Source organism: Podarcis tiliguerta (assembly GCF_965153285.1).
Source record: "Podarcis tiliguerta genome assembly, chromosome: 14".
Lineage (NCBI taxonomy): Eukaryota > Metazoa > Chordata > Lepidosauria > Squamata > Lacertidae > Podarcis > Podarcis tiliguerta.
Genome location: NC_139547.1, coordinates 4,341,639 through 4,357,358, shown reverse-complemented (window position 1 = coordinate 4,357,358; position 15,720 = coordinate 4,341,639). Strand labels below are relative to the sequence as shown.

General features: G+C 45.2%; 1 protein-coding gene across 7 annotated transcripts in view; it reads right to left on the bottom strand.

The window, feature by feature from the left end:
* Window positions 1-15,720, bottom strand: part of TLN2 (talin 2) — a 177,840-nt gene that overhangs the window by 13,315 nt on the left and 148,805 nt on the right. For all 7 annotated transcript variants that reach the window (XM_083412919.1, XM_083412923.1, XM_083412924.1 and 4 more), the window contains exons 42-51: window positions 15,246-15,347; window positions 14,938-15,057; window positions 11,766-11,912; window positions 11,112-11,278; window positions 7,121-7,304; window positions 5,991-6,116; window positions 5,489-5,605; window positions 4,014-4,199; window positions 2,927-3,034; window positions 39-144 (exon numbers count right to left, since the gene is read on the bottom strand). In XM_083412919.1, the coding sequence (XP_083269045.1) occupies window positions 39-144; window positions 2,927-3,034; window positions 4,014-4,199; window positions 5,489-5,605; window positions 5,991-6,116; window positions 7,121-7,304; window positions 11,112-11,278; window positions 11,766-11,912; window positions 14,938-15,057; window positions 15,246-15,347 (1,363 nt within the window). The remainder of the gene's footprint in view (window positions 1-38; window positions 145-2,926; window positions 3,035-4,013; window positions 4,200-5,488; window positions 5,606-5,990; window positions 6,117-7,120; window positions 7,305-11,111; window positions 11,279-11,765; window positions 11,913-14,937; window positions 15,058-15,245; window positions 15,348-15,720) is intronic.

Below are 15,720 nucleotides of genomic sequence, written 5' to 3'. Positions count from 1 at the left end.
TCATTTGCATGTTATGACAGCAGAGCAGCCAAACTCACCTTTCATTGCTTCGGCTGACTGTATGAGCTCTGTGACAGCACTAGCAACCCTCTTTGACAAGGCAGCCAACTGATGCTTCAGTTCTGGGGTGGGCTTCTGGAGAATCTGGAGGTGCAAATTAGAGTGGAGACTAACATTTTAGTCCTGTGCCAGAAGTCTGTAGATGTTCAATCTTTGTTTCCTAGCCAAACAGCAGCTGCTTAGGCACCATCGCTCTTTCTTTTGCAAAACAAGTCCTCCTTCCTGGGTACCTGAGCCCAGCCAATCAGGGTCCATAGAAGCATTGCTACTTCAGCGTCAATACAGAGTGAGGGCAACCCTTCCTGGAGCAGTTCCTAATTATTTCAAATGGAGCTTCCATCAAAGAAGATCCACTTAGGTGTATTTTCCTCTAAAATAAAAAAGCTCCATATGTTTTAACCTCTCCTCATAAGGAAGGGGGTCCAACCTCCTCTTGATACAACAGCAAGTAAGGTTGTTGAGAGTGAATGAGTAGACCCACAACCTGGGGATCCTGGTATTCTGGGCAAAGGCTTGCCCAGCCCTCACCTCCTAAACTGGCAAGGGAACTCATTGCTAGTTTGGAATGTAAGATGCTTCTCTCACCCTATAATTAACCGGGCCTTAGGTATAATTCAATGGCAAATGCCGCACATAACTCTAAGCCACGATTCGTTCTAACCAGAGTTTTGTCAACAAACCATAAATTATGTCAGAGATAAGCAAACAACCTGGGCTTCGTTTCTCCAAAGCTTAGTTCATTTCCAAACTGTTCTTGCCTTGTGCCTCTGTAGCTTGGTGAGAATCTGGGGTGGGGTGGTGAAACAAGCCACGGCTAAGCTGGGTCTGGACATAATGTCAAGCCATTGTTAAAGTGAGATATGGTTTGTAGGTCATTACAATTTGATGCCAGAAAACGAACCATGGTTAGTCTATTGGACTGAGTTGGGATATTCGAAGAAAACCACACTTTGGTGAAACCAACCAAGTTATATGCGAACTGAGCAACAGCAATCTCATAAAATGCATTCGTATCTTAAGGTCCAAATCAGTTTTTGGTTATGTCCCAGTGCTGAGGCAGAAAGGGAAATTATTGAAGGCTGGCTTTAAAAATATCTAGCAAATCCCTTTTGAGCAATCAAGCTCCTGAATATAAATGATTCTGCTGAGTAGGTTCCTGCAATGATATTTAAAAGGTTTCATTCTTCTCACACTGTTTGCCTTGTTAGTGACAGGTGATAACACAACTGTGCCTTTTGTTTCTGCTTTATCTCTATTCCAACACATGCCCATTAATTCAATTTAACAAGAAGCTTTACAATACATGTAAAGCAAAATACAAAATACATGGTCCGCTTGTGCTCATCATTGTGCGGGCAATGTAGACGTTTCTATTCAGACGGCTTAATGGCCAAGAGGGAGCTTCTGGCAATTCACTGGCGTGATTGGACTCACAAATTACTTAGATGCGGCTTTTTGGAACCAACACCCTGTATTGCTCAGAGTTAGAATGTCAATGGAAGACCACAATGTTCAGGGAGGGGGAATGGCAGAGGTGACCTTACTAAGAGATAAGCCAATGTGATCACTTCAGTTGGGAGATTCTGGGCGCCACTGGGAATGGCAGTGTGGGAGTCAGGCACAGCCAACTCATCAAGTCTATCAGGGCAGCCCAATACATTTTGCCACTTGGGGCAAACCAGAAAATTGTGCCTCCTCTGCTGCCCCTGCCTGCTCCTCCTCTGCCACTGCCTGAGGCTACTGGAGGTTGCTTGGGGAAGCCGTGGAGTGAAGGCAGCGGGGGATAAAAAATGAGGCTGAAGAGCAGCAGATGGTGGTGGCAGAAGGGTCCTGCTCTTCCCAGGCAGTGCATGGGCAACAAATGCAGGAGGCGGTGAATGGTCCACTCTTGTGCTTCCTGGATCTGCCACCCCTCACAGCTGCCCCCAATCTGCCTCAGGTGACTGCCTCACTGAGCCTAATGCCTGGGCCAGTCCTGGAACTTAAACCCTCTGCTGCTGAACAATGCCTGGGTTTGTTTTAACAAGGTTTCTTGCACTCATACTAGCTGTTACATGGTGCTACTGTTTCTTCCCCATGTACCGAAAATATCTTTGAGCAGCCGTGGATCATAGAAATTGCCCTTACTATGAGTCAGATCACTGATGGCTAGAATTGCATTTTACCAGCTTGGGTTGGTGTTGCCCATTCTCATCACATCCAGTCTTGACTACTGTGGTGCACTCTACTACTTAGAGACAGTGTAGACATTTTACCAGGTGCAAAATGCAGCCATTCAAGTCCTGGTAGAGAAAAGGTAGTGGGCTGTGTGACACCATTATCTGGTTGATGGCCTTGTTAAAATTTGGCGCTGCTGGTTTCCATATTGTGGCCATTTCTTCTGGAAGCTTTTGTAACTTATCTGTTTTATTACTGTTTCTATTTGTATTTCAAAATTCACCTTGAGTGAATTTTATTCAGGAAGACAGCAAACAAATATTTCAAAGTTAATTAATAAATCAAATTTATAAATAAACAACAAATTTAGAACATTCCCCCCACTCTGACAGGCAGTGGCTCCCAGCATATGAGGCTTTTTCTGTCACCTGTTACCTGATCCATTTTAACTGGAGATGAAGAGGACCTGGAACCTTCTGCATGCAAAGCAGATGTTCTACCACTTCCTCCCTTGCACAATGTACAAAGATGAGGAAGAACACAATCCTTCCAGGTTGGTACCCTCTGACCAAGAGATGCCGGTCCTTTGCCTCTCACAACAACTCAGGAAATCACAACGCTGACCACAGCAGTCATTGCAAACTAGCCTCAACATACCTTTGCTGTCCTTTGGCAGAGGTATAGAGGGGGCTTTCCCCTTGTCCCTTACCATGAGAACATGTTCCAGCAGCTCCAGGTACCCCAGGGTGCACTCTGTTCCGTAGCGGAGAGCTCTTGTCCGGACGTCTTCGCTTACGTCGTGGTGGTACGAAGCTTGCTAAGGATGCAAAAGAACATGCTTAGGCAAGAGAGAGGCAGTGATGACGCTATGTTAAAATTCTTCATTTAACAAGACAACACAATTAAAAAGAAAACCTGGCATATTAAAACATAACCACTCCAGCAGCACTTGAAAAGGGAAAGCTCTGGCTATAGTCAGCTAGTCTTGGGGTAGACATGCATAAGATTGCACAGTCAATAGACAGGTAGATTAAAAAGAGAACTCTGTTTTTTGAAGCAATGTACAGGAACGTTGTCAGTGTTCCCAAAGCAGGCACATACAGAGAGCATCCACTAAAATAATTTAAGAATACTGCTACTAAGTATTTATGTAGCACTTTGGAGTATTCAAAGCACCTTTCACACGTTATCTTGCTGTAATCCAGAGATTTCCAAACTTTTCATGTTGGTGACACACTTTTCAGACATGCATCATTTCGCAAGGCAGTAATTCAGTTTTACTAGCAACCCGGGGGTTAAACTAACCCCTTTCCAGCCCCGGGAGGAGCATGGGGAGCATTCGTGTGACACACCTACACACTGCAGCCGACACACTAACGTGTCACAACACTGTGGAAAGCTTTGTTGCAATCCTTAAATATAATCCTGTAGCAAAGTGTTAGCATTTTAATTCCCTGGTTGCAATATTAAATTTAAGATTAAAAATTAAAATCTAAATTAAAATAATGTTATCTATCTATCTATCATTTATCTATCTATCTCTCTCACCAATGACCTCATTTCAACTTTCAGTCTTAAAAGCAGAAAAAAAAAACCAAAATGGGTCAACAAACAACAAAAACTTATTTTCACTTATTTAAATACAAATCTGTTTTGCAAGAACAACATCCTTTCATTCAGGTATTTTCCAGAAAGATCAACCCAAGCAACCAACATACCAGTACCAGGATTTTTTGGGGGAGAGGTGTTCAAAGAGAAGAGCAAAGCTCCCACCCAGCTCAGCGATGTGTCTGTACCTTGCAAGCCGTCAGCATGTCAGCTACAGCTTTGCGGCTCAGGTTGGCTGTGGCAATCACGTCCTCCTGTCGGCATGAGTTCCCAGCTGCTACGGCTTTGGCTGTCGCCATGGTGATGCCTTTCGTCATCCGGATCGATTCTTCAGGTGATGAGTTCTTTTCAGGAATATCTTTTGACTGAAACACCTACAAGCAAGCCCCCAGCCCCAAACACGTTTGGTTTGGAAGGGTTAAACTCTGGCGTGGAAACAGCCTCCAAAATGTCAAAAAGCAAGGCATTTAAGTGGAAAACAGCTGGTTCCCCCCCCCACCTCAAACAAAATCATCTCCCAGCGAAGAGGTTTGTGTTCCTGCTATTCTTTGGACAGAACCACACATGCCTCCACTTGGACACAGGAACCAGCCACTTCCTTCATTACCCGTCTATTTCACCCTTCTCTTTGCTCCCACTTAAATCTGGTTCCCAGAAGCGGGTCTTCTCTTCCTCCAATGTTAGAGGGCTTGCACTACATCCATTCAGCGGTACACGTGACTTACACCCCAACATGATAGCATATAAGGTACCAAGATGGGAATCTCATGTACAGAGGCTGAAGAAAGCCACTCCTAAATCAGAGTAATATTAGACATGGACCAATGGCAGCATACTATGTCTACTTGCCACCCACAGGATGATGGTTCCAGTTCTATGGACAGAAGGAAGCCAGTCTGCACACTGTAGTAGCCAGATTTACAGTATTTCTTTAATGAAATGCTAATGCCTCCCTCCACCCCAACAACTTTGCATAATGATTTGTATCAGGGATGGGAAATCTGTGGCACTCCAGATGCTGAGGGACTACAGCTCTCAAAATCCCTGACCACTGACAATGCTGGCTAGAGTTGACTTGCTCACAGACTTCATTTAAAAATAAAAATAAAATCACAGCCTCTGAAGCAGCCTTTGCTGAGTAGGTGCCTTTTCAACTAGAATTGAGAATGGCCATACAAACAAATTTAGTTACAATAAAAAAGAAATTAAGTACAGCAAAAAACATGCAGACATAACTATTTTACAGCATAATCCTATGCATGTCTGCTCAGAAGTTAAGTATCAATGAATTAAATGAGACTTACTTCCAATTAACTGTTCTCGGTTTGTAGTTTAAACATTTTAACATTGTGCTGAACACTGCTTTACTTTGCTGGTTGTTTTTATTACTTAAAAAATGGTTATTGATATGTTAATTTTGTAAATTGCCTGGAACTAAATCTGGTGGTGGGGTGCACATATTTTTATAATGTAGACATGCACAGCATTACATTGCAAATTTTACAAAAGCTGAACTGCGCTGTATGAGGGCAGAATAGGAGCTGGCCTGAAAAACAGATGCAGTAATGCCCAGTTTATTTATTTTTAATGCATTGGGTCGGGGACCAAGAGTTTGCTTGCTACTTCTAGAGATTTCGCAAGCATCATTATACAAAGCCTTTACCGTGAGTTCTTGCTTGATGTACTCAATCGTAGCCTCGAGTGCTCTTGTCCCTCGCGTAGCTTCATCTTCTACGGCTTTCACGGTCTTCAGTAGTGATGTGACGTTTGTTACCATTACCTGGAAAGTCAGGAGAAGGAAACTGCTCAACTGCCAGCTCTCGTCACAGAATGTTCAAGCAGCCATCCTGCCTTTGTAAACTATCCCAACAGTATCAAACTAAGCTTCAATAGGCAAGTGGAGAAAACTCAGGAGAAGCAGGCGCAGACCCCAGAACACTCCAAGCAGCCTTTGGAAGACACAGTCCATAGAGTGATTCCTGCCACTCCCCAGAGGAGGAAGAGACGTGGCGGTGATGACAGGTGACTCCCTACTGAGTGTGTGGATGTAATTTCAGAGCCTTTGTCTACAACCTTTGAGAATTCTTGGAGAACAGGTGAGGTCCTTACCGAGCTCAGATGGCCAGGTGTGGAACTTGCAAATGGAAAGCCAACACATTTCTTACCTTTGCTGCTCCCTTGAGCTGGTACATGGATGGGTCATCTGCTGGCTTGCTGGCGGCTCCTTTGGTTGCGCCTATGAGGTCAGACAAGGCCTTTGCCACATCCTTAATAGCATTGATCAGCACAACCTGGAAGGATGGGAAGAAAAGAACGTTGAGATACTGTGGCACTTTGAAAGCTTCAGAAGAGATGATATGTAAGCGGGGTGTACATCTCAAGATGCACACAAATGAATGTTGTATTCTGTTGTATTCACACAAGCTTCTCAAGCCTTGGCTTCTGTCTGAATTGCTGGCGACTTCATATCCACACTAGTTATAAAATGGTTTCAGGCTCCTTAAGATGTTGCTTTCCTGCTCAACAAATGTTTTAATGCCAGATCCATTATGGCTGGAGGTACCAGGTAATCATCTGTATATGTAGGAATTGGGGGGGGGGGTGTCCCAATATATGACAGTGGCTTTGAATTCATAGAAAGGGGTTCTACTCACACTGAGCCTCAGGTCTCTTCCCAGGCCATGTCTCCCACTGGCCCTAATCCGCACTTTCCTCATGTACTTCTGATAGGCTGAAATTTGTCTTTGAAGTACCATAAAGCCTCTTGCTTGCCTGGACTGATGATGGAAGTGTGTATGTGTGTGTGTGTGTGTCACCTCTGACATTTATGTGGCTGGACTGATGTCTACATCTGTTGCTTCATCCATTTACACCTTTGGCCCTGCCTGCTACTGGCCAGGAGGATACTTGGCCCTCATACCAAAGAAAAAAGGTTCCCTTGTCATAAGAACAAAAGAACAGCCTGCTGGATCAGGCCAGTGGCCCATCTAGTCCAGCACCCTGTTCTCCCAGTGGCCAACGAGAGGCCTGTGGGAAACACACAAGAGGATTCAAGCACAAGAGCCCTCACTCCTCCTGCAGTTTCCAGAAACTGGTATTGAGAAGCATTACTGTCTCCAGCTATGGAGGCAGAGCTTGGCCGTCATGGCTAGGAGCCATCAACAGCTCTCTCCTCCACTGTCCAGGTCGAAGGTAACACACACACACACACACACACACACACACACACACACACCTTGGATCAAAAACAGAGCATCTCAGGAAGTTGAAAACTGCCAGCGCTGGACCCTCTCACCTGTGTTTCTGGGTCACCTGATCCCAGGCTGGCTGCTCCCAGTTTCACAACCTCGGCCAGTTGAGTGATGGTGCTTGCGGATGACTGTGCTGCTTGAGCAAGCTTCTCCTGGCTTGAGGCAGCCCCAGATACCAACAGCTTTGTGTCTTCAACCAGAGCTTTTGCTGTCTTCAGAATATTTTCCCTGGAAAAAGACAAGAGGGAGGTGGGGTGGGAGAAGACTCAATTGGTACTCATCTGCACTGTTGCAGAGGACCTGCAAGAGCTTTTAAGGTAAGCCTCCCAAGGAAAAAGTTGCAAAGTTAAGTTTGAGCAGATGGATTTGCTTTCTGAGCTTTGTACAGAAGTTGCAATGACTTCTCCTTTGGGAGGAGACCATTTAAGTGCATGGAATGTGGGAAAAGCTTTAGCCGGAAGGGAAACCTTGCCAAACCTGGAATGTGCTGTATGTAAAGGTGGAGAACCTTTGGCTCATCAGCTGCTGCTGAACTACAGCTCCCATCATCCTCCCCGGCCTTTTGGGAATGGTGTTGACAGGAGCAGAGTCCCAACAACATCTGGAGGTGTGCTCCACCATTCTTCTTTGTTGACTAAAGAGTCTGGTATGAGACACTCTGACATGGACCAAGGAAAGATCTGTATTGCTTCACATCTGCACCGTCCATTTAAAGCCCTCATACTACTTTAACAGTTATGGCTCCTCCTAAAGTTCCTGGGAACCGTTGTTTCTTAAGGGTCTTGGTCTCCTAACAAATCTCAGCAATCTTACCAAACTACAGTTTCCAGGATTCTTTCTGGGAAGCCGCAGCTGTTAAAATGGCATAAGAAGGCCTTAAGTGGACTGCGTGGATGGTCATTCGATACTTACCATATGTTTTGTAAGCATGTAAGGAAACAAAACAATGGCGCCAGATGTTATATGAAAGGAACTGGGATCCAGGGGAAGTTTCTGCCATTTCCCCCTGTGGCCCATCCCATGCTGCTCTGGAGGGCTCTCCAACCCTCTGGAGCAGGTTTTCGAGGAGCAAAAGGGCTTGAGGGTCAAGGGGTGATCAGCGAAACGTGTGGCCTTCCCCACTGGCTAGTGGGAGTGTTCCGTTACCTCAGAGGATGCTGCTGGCCAGCAAAGACTTAGGATGAGATGTGATTGAACTGCCTATACCTGTACCTCATGTCATATTTTGTGCAAAAAAATCCCTTGGTGGAGCATTAAAATATTTTAAAGAAAAGAAAGAAAATATAAATGCTGCCCTAGCAGCACCTTAAGTTTGCCAGGTGGGTTACTGGTGTTTGACTATTTTTTTTACTCCTTAGCCAACTGATCATCAGCCAATTGATTGTGTTGTTTTACACGTAAAATGATAAAGTCCCTCCTGCTGCAATATTCACTGGACTCTACTGTGTCCTTAGCATATTAACTTCATTTGTAGGCTGCCAATAACAAAAACTTTTTCATATGCCACTGTGTCCATTACACCCAGTGGAAGGATGCATAGCAGCCCCCAAGACTTTGCTCACACACTTCAAAGCACATCTTTGCAACCGCAAGGACTAATAGCATGCTCTTAAAATAAGCAAGGTGCTGAGATTCTCAGGAAGCTAAGTCTTATGTCTCTGACAAACTCATGGTTCACATAACAATAAACTGGTTCTTGAGTGAAATGCTGTAACTTTCAAACAAGGGAGTTCTGGCCTGCTTTCTGATTTGGAAATGGGTGGAACTGGTAACACAACATTAAAAACCATCAGGTCCCGCCATTTCTCAGCTCATCGCTGTGAGTGTGCTGCCACCGTCTGGTGAATGAGAAGAGTGGGAGAGATTTCACCTGAACTTTGAAGTCGCAGAGGTGGGCAGGAAGCATTTTGACAGCAGTGAGAGCATGACCACCCCTCACGGATTCCAAGAGAAGGGGCTGGCCATTTGCTGAGGATCCATGGGTGCCTGAGCATGGCCAAAGTAGAAAACCCACCACAAACATTCCTGGAGACAAGCAGGGAGGCAAGACACTGATGCGAAGGGCAAAACGGGGTCCTAGCCATGGACCAGATACTCCAACTAGCAGGACACATCTAAGTTCTATGAACAAGAAGACACTGTCCCTGTTATGATATGAGCTCTGAACACGACTGCTTTACTGGTTGATTAGGTTGTGCAAATTCTGTGAGCAACTTTGCATATAGGGAGCCAAGGAGCAAAATGTAGTGACGCCAGGGTCATATAAATACTGTTCTCCCCCAAATAGGTACAGAACTGCCAAGAGAATCATTCTAAAAGCAGTTCTCTGGAATTTTAATGCTCTGTAGGATGAAAATGAGAAGAAACTAACCAAACTTTTTTCAGGGATTTCAGCATGACAACAAGGGCTAGAGGCATGTTTCAAAAGTCAAAACCTGACATTTTGAAAATGCTATTTCTGTATACAGTGATACCTCTAGTTACGGACTCAATCTGTTCCAGGGTGCCGTTTGCACCCCGAAAAGCCGTAACTAGAGCACTGCTTCTGCGCACACATGCGCAGCAAAACCCAGAAGTATACCCTGCTGGGTTTGCCGCATTCGCAAGCTGAAAAGACGGAACATGAACCTAACGCAAAACGAGGTATGGCTGTATTCTACACTATGGACCATACACCCCCACATGGGAGCAACAGAATACTAGGCTCATTTCACAGATCAGGTGGTAATTCAAGTTCTCTTTACAGCCAAGGCACCAGCTGTCCAAGTAGTATAAAAACTCATAAAATATGTGTATGGGGGGGATGGACCCTAACAGGCAAAAGGAGATTAAAACATCTTCCTCGCTTTACTGGTTAAATATACCTCTAGCGTCAGTTTTCTCTAGCCCATATTTATCCTATCCAAAAAACAATGCTGCTGCTAGCCTGATCTTGTTTTGTGCCTGGAACAGAATCAGTTTATTATTCTGAAACCAATGGCTTGGAACATGTTTTTCAAAAACAGCAACAAAGCTCTATTGAGTCTTTTTTTGCATTGAAAAGTACAATTTCAGAATGATCCAAAAAGCTGAGGAAGTTTCAGAATACCCCAAATGTCCTTCAGGGCTTTCTGTAGAAAGCTTTCATTAAAGTGGAATTATGCATTGAAGGGAAATAAATAGAGAGAATATTTTAGAACTGCCTTTCCTAATAGGTTTTTCAAGCCATTTGCTTATTGGGCTCCTTCCCAAAGAGACTTTTTCATCCCAGACACAATACGGTTTTGTGTCTTTCAGAATCACTATGGATTTATTATTATTTTTGGAGTAAAAGTAATGGAAAGCAATTTGAAAACCAGAGGCACTTTTTCATCAAGGAACTGCTGTTTGGAGCTTGAAACAGACAATGGTTTATAAGAGCTCTGGGAGAGACTTCATTTCTCCTGGCAAATGCAGATGTTTCATCTGTTCCACTTTAGTTTTAGGTTAGATAGGTTTGGAAGGCTTCTGAATAAAAACCTGTACAACTTATTTGATAAATGGGATAGGCCTAAACAATGTGCACAGAGCCATCCTTGAGCATGCTGACTGGTGCAGATGGGACTTGGGAATCCAACTTCTCAAGAGTCAAAGGCTGGCCACCCTGATATGTACAAAAATCCATGGTAACATATTGGTCTACTCAGAACAAGGTTCGTTTGCACTTCCATATATGCATTTGTGGCAGGCTGCAGTGCCCCAGGGGCAGAGTACAGATTTGCTGTGGGGGTGGGAGTGGGGCAGCTGAACTGAGAGCTAATGCATGGAGAGGGTGACTGAGCTGAGGTTAAGAGTGGACAGGCCTCACTCTGACCAGGAAGCTTTGAGTTCTTCTACCATTCTTTTTGGTCTAGATGGGATCCCTTTTGAACTCAATTTTTAATTTCATGTCAGAGCACCTTACACCCCCCCTGAAAACTCTTCCAGGGTTCCTGCAGCCTATGGCTCAGTTTTGCCTCTGACAGCCCGGCCCCCTTTGGACATGCCCCTGGTCTGAAATCCTGTGGCCACACTGACCTGTGGTCTGCAAACGATTCGTTGTTCTCAGCATTCAGCGTTCCGGCCGTGGCGAACATGATGGTGGTGTCCAGGTCAGCGATGATGCCTGAGACGGCGCTGGCAGCCGTGATGCATGCCTGGGTGCCTTTGTTGCCTGCCTGCAGGGCTGACAGAACTAAGGACACCTGTCAAGAGGAACAAGCAAAATCCTATTCAGAGCAGACCCAGTGAAATTAATGAACACAATTAAGTTAGGCTCGTTCACGTCACTTTCACTAGGACATAGCTGGATACAACCCATAATAACAATAAATAAACAACACTATGGTGTAACCCAGCAGGATGTCATGATAGCAAGAGATTTCAACCTGCCCTTAATATTGAGGAGGTTCCCTTTTAGAAGTCTCTATGGATGCCTTCCAAGTATCTGAGGATGCTTCCAAGCACCCACTATAAAAAGGGGGTCTTGATACCTGACTTAGCAGGTGATGGCGGCAGCAGCGGAGGCAAAGTGAGATTACCGGGGTGCTTTGGTGTGGGCAGGCTGCCCCTGAACCCTGCTTCTGATCAAGGACTGCTACAGCCCTGTCTTAGAAGAGGACATTATTCTTAGTGACGCGCTGGGGACCAGGAGGTGTCTAAGCTCACATCACTGATGTTGAGGGCACCCACCTTTTCGCTGACCGCCCGAGCACACTCTATCAGCTCCCTCTTGGTGTAGCTATCTGTGGGACATATCTGTAGAGCACCAGCCTTCTGGACCAGGAAGATGCAGCTGTGGCCAAGTTCCTGAACCCGCGTTCTGATCTGGAAGCCTATCTGGATAGCCAAGTGGTTGGTGTGGAGAGGAACAGAGTGGAGGAAAAGGAAAAGAAAGTGTTGCAAGTTATTTGTAAAGGAGGTAAAGGCAGCAGTGTTAGGCAAACTTGGCACACCACTTTGATGCTTTTCTCTATTATGGAACTGTTCCTGGATAGGTTTATAAGATGCCCGTATGACAAACCTGATGAATATTATTTGAATCATAGAATCATAGAATCATAGAATCATAGAGTTGGAAGAGACCACAAGGGTCATCGAGTCCAACCCCCTGCCAAGCAGGAAACACCATCAGAGCACTCCTGACATATGGTTGTCAAGCCTCTGCTTAAAGACCTCCAAAGAAGGAGACTCCACCACACTCCTTGGCAGCAAATTCCACTGTCGAACAGCTCTTACTGTCAGGAAGTTCTTCCTAATGTTTAGGTGGAATCTTCTTTCTTGTAGTTTGTATCCATTGCTCCGTGTCCGCTTCTCTGGAGCAGCAGAAAACAACCTTTCTCCCTCCTCTATGTGACATCCTTTTATATATTTGAACATGGCTATCATATCACCCCTTAACCTCCTTTTCTCCAGGCTAAACATGCCCAGCTCCCTTAGCCGATCCTCATAAGGCATCGTTTCCAGGCCTTTGACCATTTTGGTTGCCCTCCTCTGTACACGTTCTAGTTTGTCAGTGTCCTTCTTGAACTGTGGTGCCCAGAACTGGACACAGTACTCCAGGTGAGGTCTGACCAGAGCAGAATACAGTGGCACGATAACTTCCCTTGATCTAGATGCTATACTCCTATTGATGCAGCCCAGAATTGCATTGGCTTTTTTAGCTGCCGCGTCACACTGTTGGCTCATGTTAAGTTTGTGGTCAACCAAGACTCCTAGATCCTTTTCACATGTACTGCTCTCAAGCCAGGTGTCACCCATCTTGTATTTGTGCCTCTCATTTTTTTTGCCCAAGTGCAATACTTTACATTTCTCCCTGTTAAAATTCATCTTGTTTGTTTCGGCCCAGTTCTCTAATCTGTCAAGGTCGTTTTGAAGTGTGATCCTGTCTTCTGGGGTGTTAGCCACCCCTCCCAGTTTGGTGTCATCTGCAAATTTGATCAGGATGCCCTTGAGTCCATCATCCAAGTCGTTGATAAAGATGTTGAATAAGACCGGGCCCAAGACAGAACCCTGTGGCACCCCACTAGTCACTCTTCTCCAGGATGAAGAGGAACCATTGATGAGCACCCTTTGGGTCCGGTCAGTCAGCCAGTTACAAATCCACTGAGTGGTAGCATAGTCAAGACCGCATTTTACCAGCTTCTTTACAAGAATATCATGGGGCACCTTGTCAAATGCCTTGCTGAAATCAAGGTAGACTACATCCACTGCGTTCCCTTCATCTACCAGGCTTGTAATTCTGTCAAAAAATGAGATCAGGTTCGTCTGACATGACTTATTTTTCAGAAATCCATGCTGACTATTGGTGATCACAGCATTCCTTTCTAGGTGCTCACAGATTGTTTGCTTAATGATCTGCTCCAGAATCTTCCCTGGTATTGATGTTAGACTGACTGGGCGGTAATTATTTGGGTCCTCTCTTTTCCCCTTTTTGAAAATAGGGACAACATTTGCCCTCCTCCAGTCTGCCGGGACTTCGCCTGTTCTCCAGGAATTCTCAAAGATGACTGCCAGTGGTTCTGAGATCACATCTGCCAGTTCTTTTAATACCTCTATTAAAGAGGTATTTGAGGGCATTCTCAGTCTAACAGGGCCTTCTCAGTGGCAGCATCCTTTTTATAGAACTCCCTCCCAGTGCAGATCCAATTGTCTCCCACTTTTAATTGTTTTAGGAGACAGCTGAACACTCAATTATTTTTCCAGGCGTTCAGTACCTAGCAGAAGTGGCCCCATCTCTTTAGCAGTTGCACAGTTCTACGCTGAGGTTAATAATAATAATAATAATAATAATATCCTGCCAGATGAGGAATGGCTAAAAGAAGGTATAGGGATGCCATGATGAATTGATAGCGGTCAAAATCAAAGCTGCTGGTCTTCATGGGTCTCTTACTTTCAATTGGTTAACTGCAAGTGCACCAAAAAGTGCGTCTTTCCACAGGTCTGAGAGACTCTAAAGGTTCCTGTTTGCAGAATTGCTATTACTGCTACTTATACCCAGTTCTTGAATTACAGGATGGAGGGCAGGTTCAGAGGGCCCCCACACCCTTTCCACTGACTCCCTCTAGCTACTGCTTGTTAGCAGGACATGGGGTTTTGATTAAAATTAGCACAATCTGGTTTGCTTACAGGCCATTCTCCTTTCCCTACCCAGAAAGCCCGTGCGGTGCAGTGGTTAGAGCAGGCTTCCTCAACCTCGGCCCTCCAGATGTTTTTGGCCTGCAATTCCCATGGTCCCTAGCTAGCAGGACCAGTGGTCAGGGATGATAGGAATTGTAGTCTCAAAACAACTGGAGGGCCGAGGTTGAGGAAGCCTGGGTTAGAGTGTGTGATTAGGACCTGGGGGACTAGAGTTCAAATCCCTGCTTAGCCATAAATGTCACTGGGTGGCCTTGGGCAAGCCACCACCGCTCAGCCTAACCTACCTCACAAGGTTGTTGTGGGGATTAAATGAAGAGAACCATGCCTGCCCCCTTGAGCTCCTTGGAGAAAAAGGTGGCATGTATATGTGACAAAAATCAAAAACAAATGAACAGATAATAAATAAATTCAAGCATTGCTTAAATTTATATTCTGCCTTTTTATTGGCTTGCTCAAGACAGCAGGCAAAACCCCAACTTTGCACAAATCAATAACACCAAATCAGTACCCCTGTGATGACAACAGAGACAATCAAGAGGCAGAGGATTTTTCTGCACAAGTAGCAAGGTTCCAATATGGGAAGCCCACTAGTTTCTTTGGGGCAGCAATTTAAGAACAGAAAGGGGGGTGGAAGGAGAACTCTGATGTTGCCTGGGCCCTCCCCCCAAAGTTGGTCCCATCACTGCATGCTTATTAACCCCAAACAAGACCAAGGGCTCAAGACCTCTTCCGGTTCTGCTGTAGCAGCTGCCATCCGTCCCTGGAACGCCAAGTGACCGTAGTCTGTGGTCATTTGTGAAGCGAGTCCTCCCAGCTCCTCTGGATTAGTAACCGCCTTCGTCATCTGAAGGAATGTGAAGAAAGAAGAGGTGAATATGCCTCACTTGCGCTACATTGCGAGAAACAGGATACTGCACTAGATTATCCTTTGGTCTGATCCAGCAGCTGGATCTTCTTAGGTTCCCAAAGGCTTTTGTTGGCCATCACTTGAGGTGCTCCTCAATGCATTTTGCTGCCATCAACAGATCTTACCATTTCTTGGGCTGTCACTGCAATGGCTTTGGAGTATTTGACTACGGTGGTCTGATAGTCAACGTACGTTCCATTGGGTTCCGGTGGTGTGCCCTCGTCCAGCTGTGATGGGGGTTGAAGAGGAAGAAGAAAGGTGATCAAATTGGTGGGAAATCTAGACCCTGTTCCCATAAGTGGAAAAGGTCTACTGTAACCAGAAAACCCACACTGACTGGTCTAAATTACACAAAATATGAATGGTATCATTAGTGCCTGGGGCTGAGGGGTGGGAGTCTGCATGTGTCTCCCCTCTCCCCCCAAGTCCTTGAAGCACAGAAACCTCAATCTGTTATATGGCTACCAAGGAAGGCAATTATTGATATACTGTAATCAACAACAAGTTTTTGATAGCTGCAACCTCAATTGGAGTCTTCCTGGGTGCTTTGGGATAATCACATATTCCAGGGGCCTTGGGAAACAGCAATGAGAATGGATC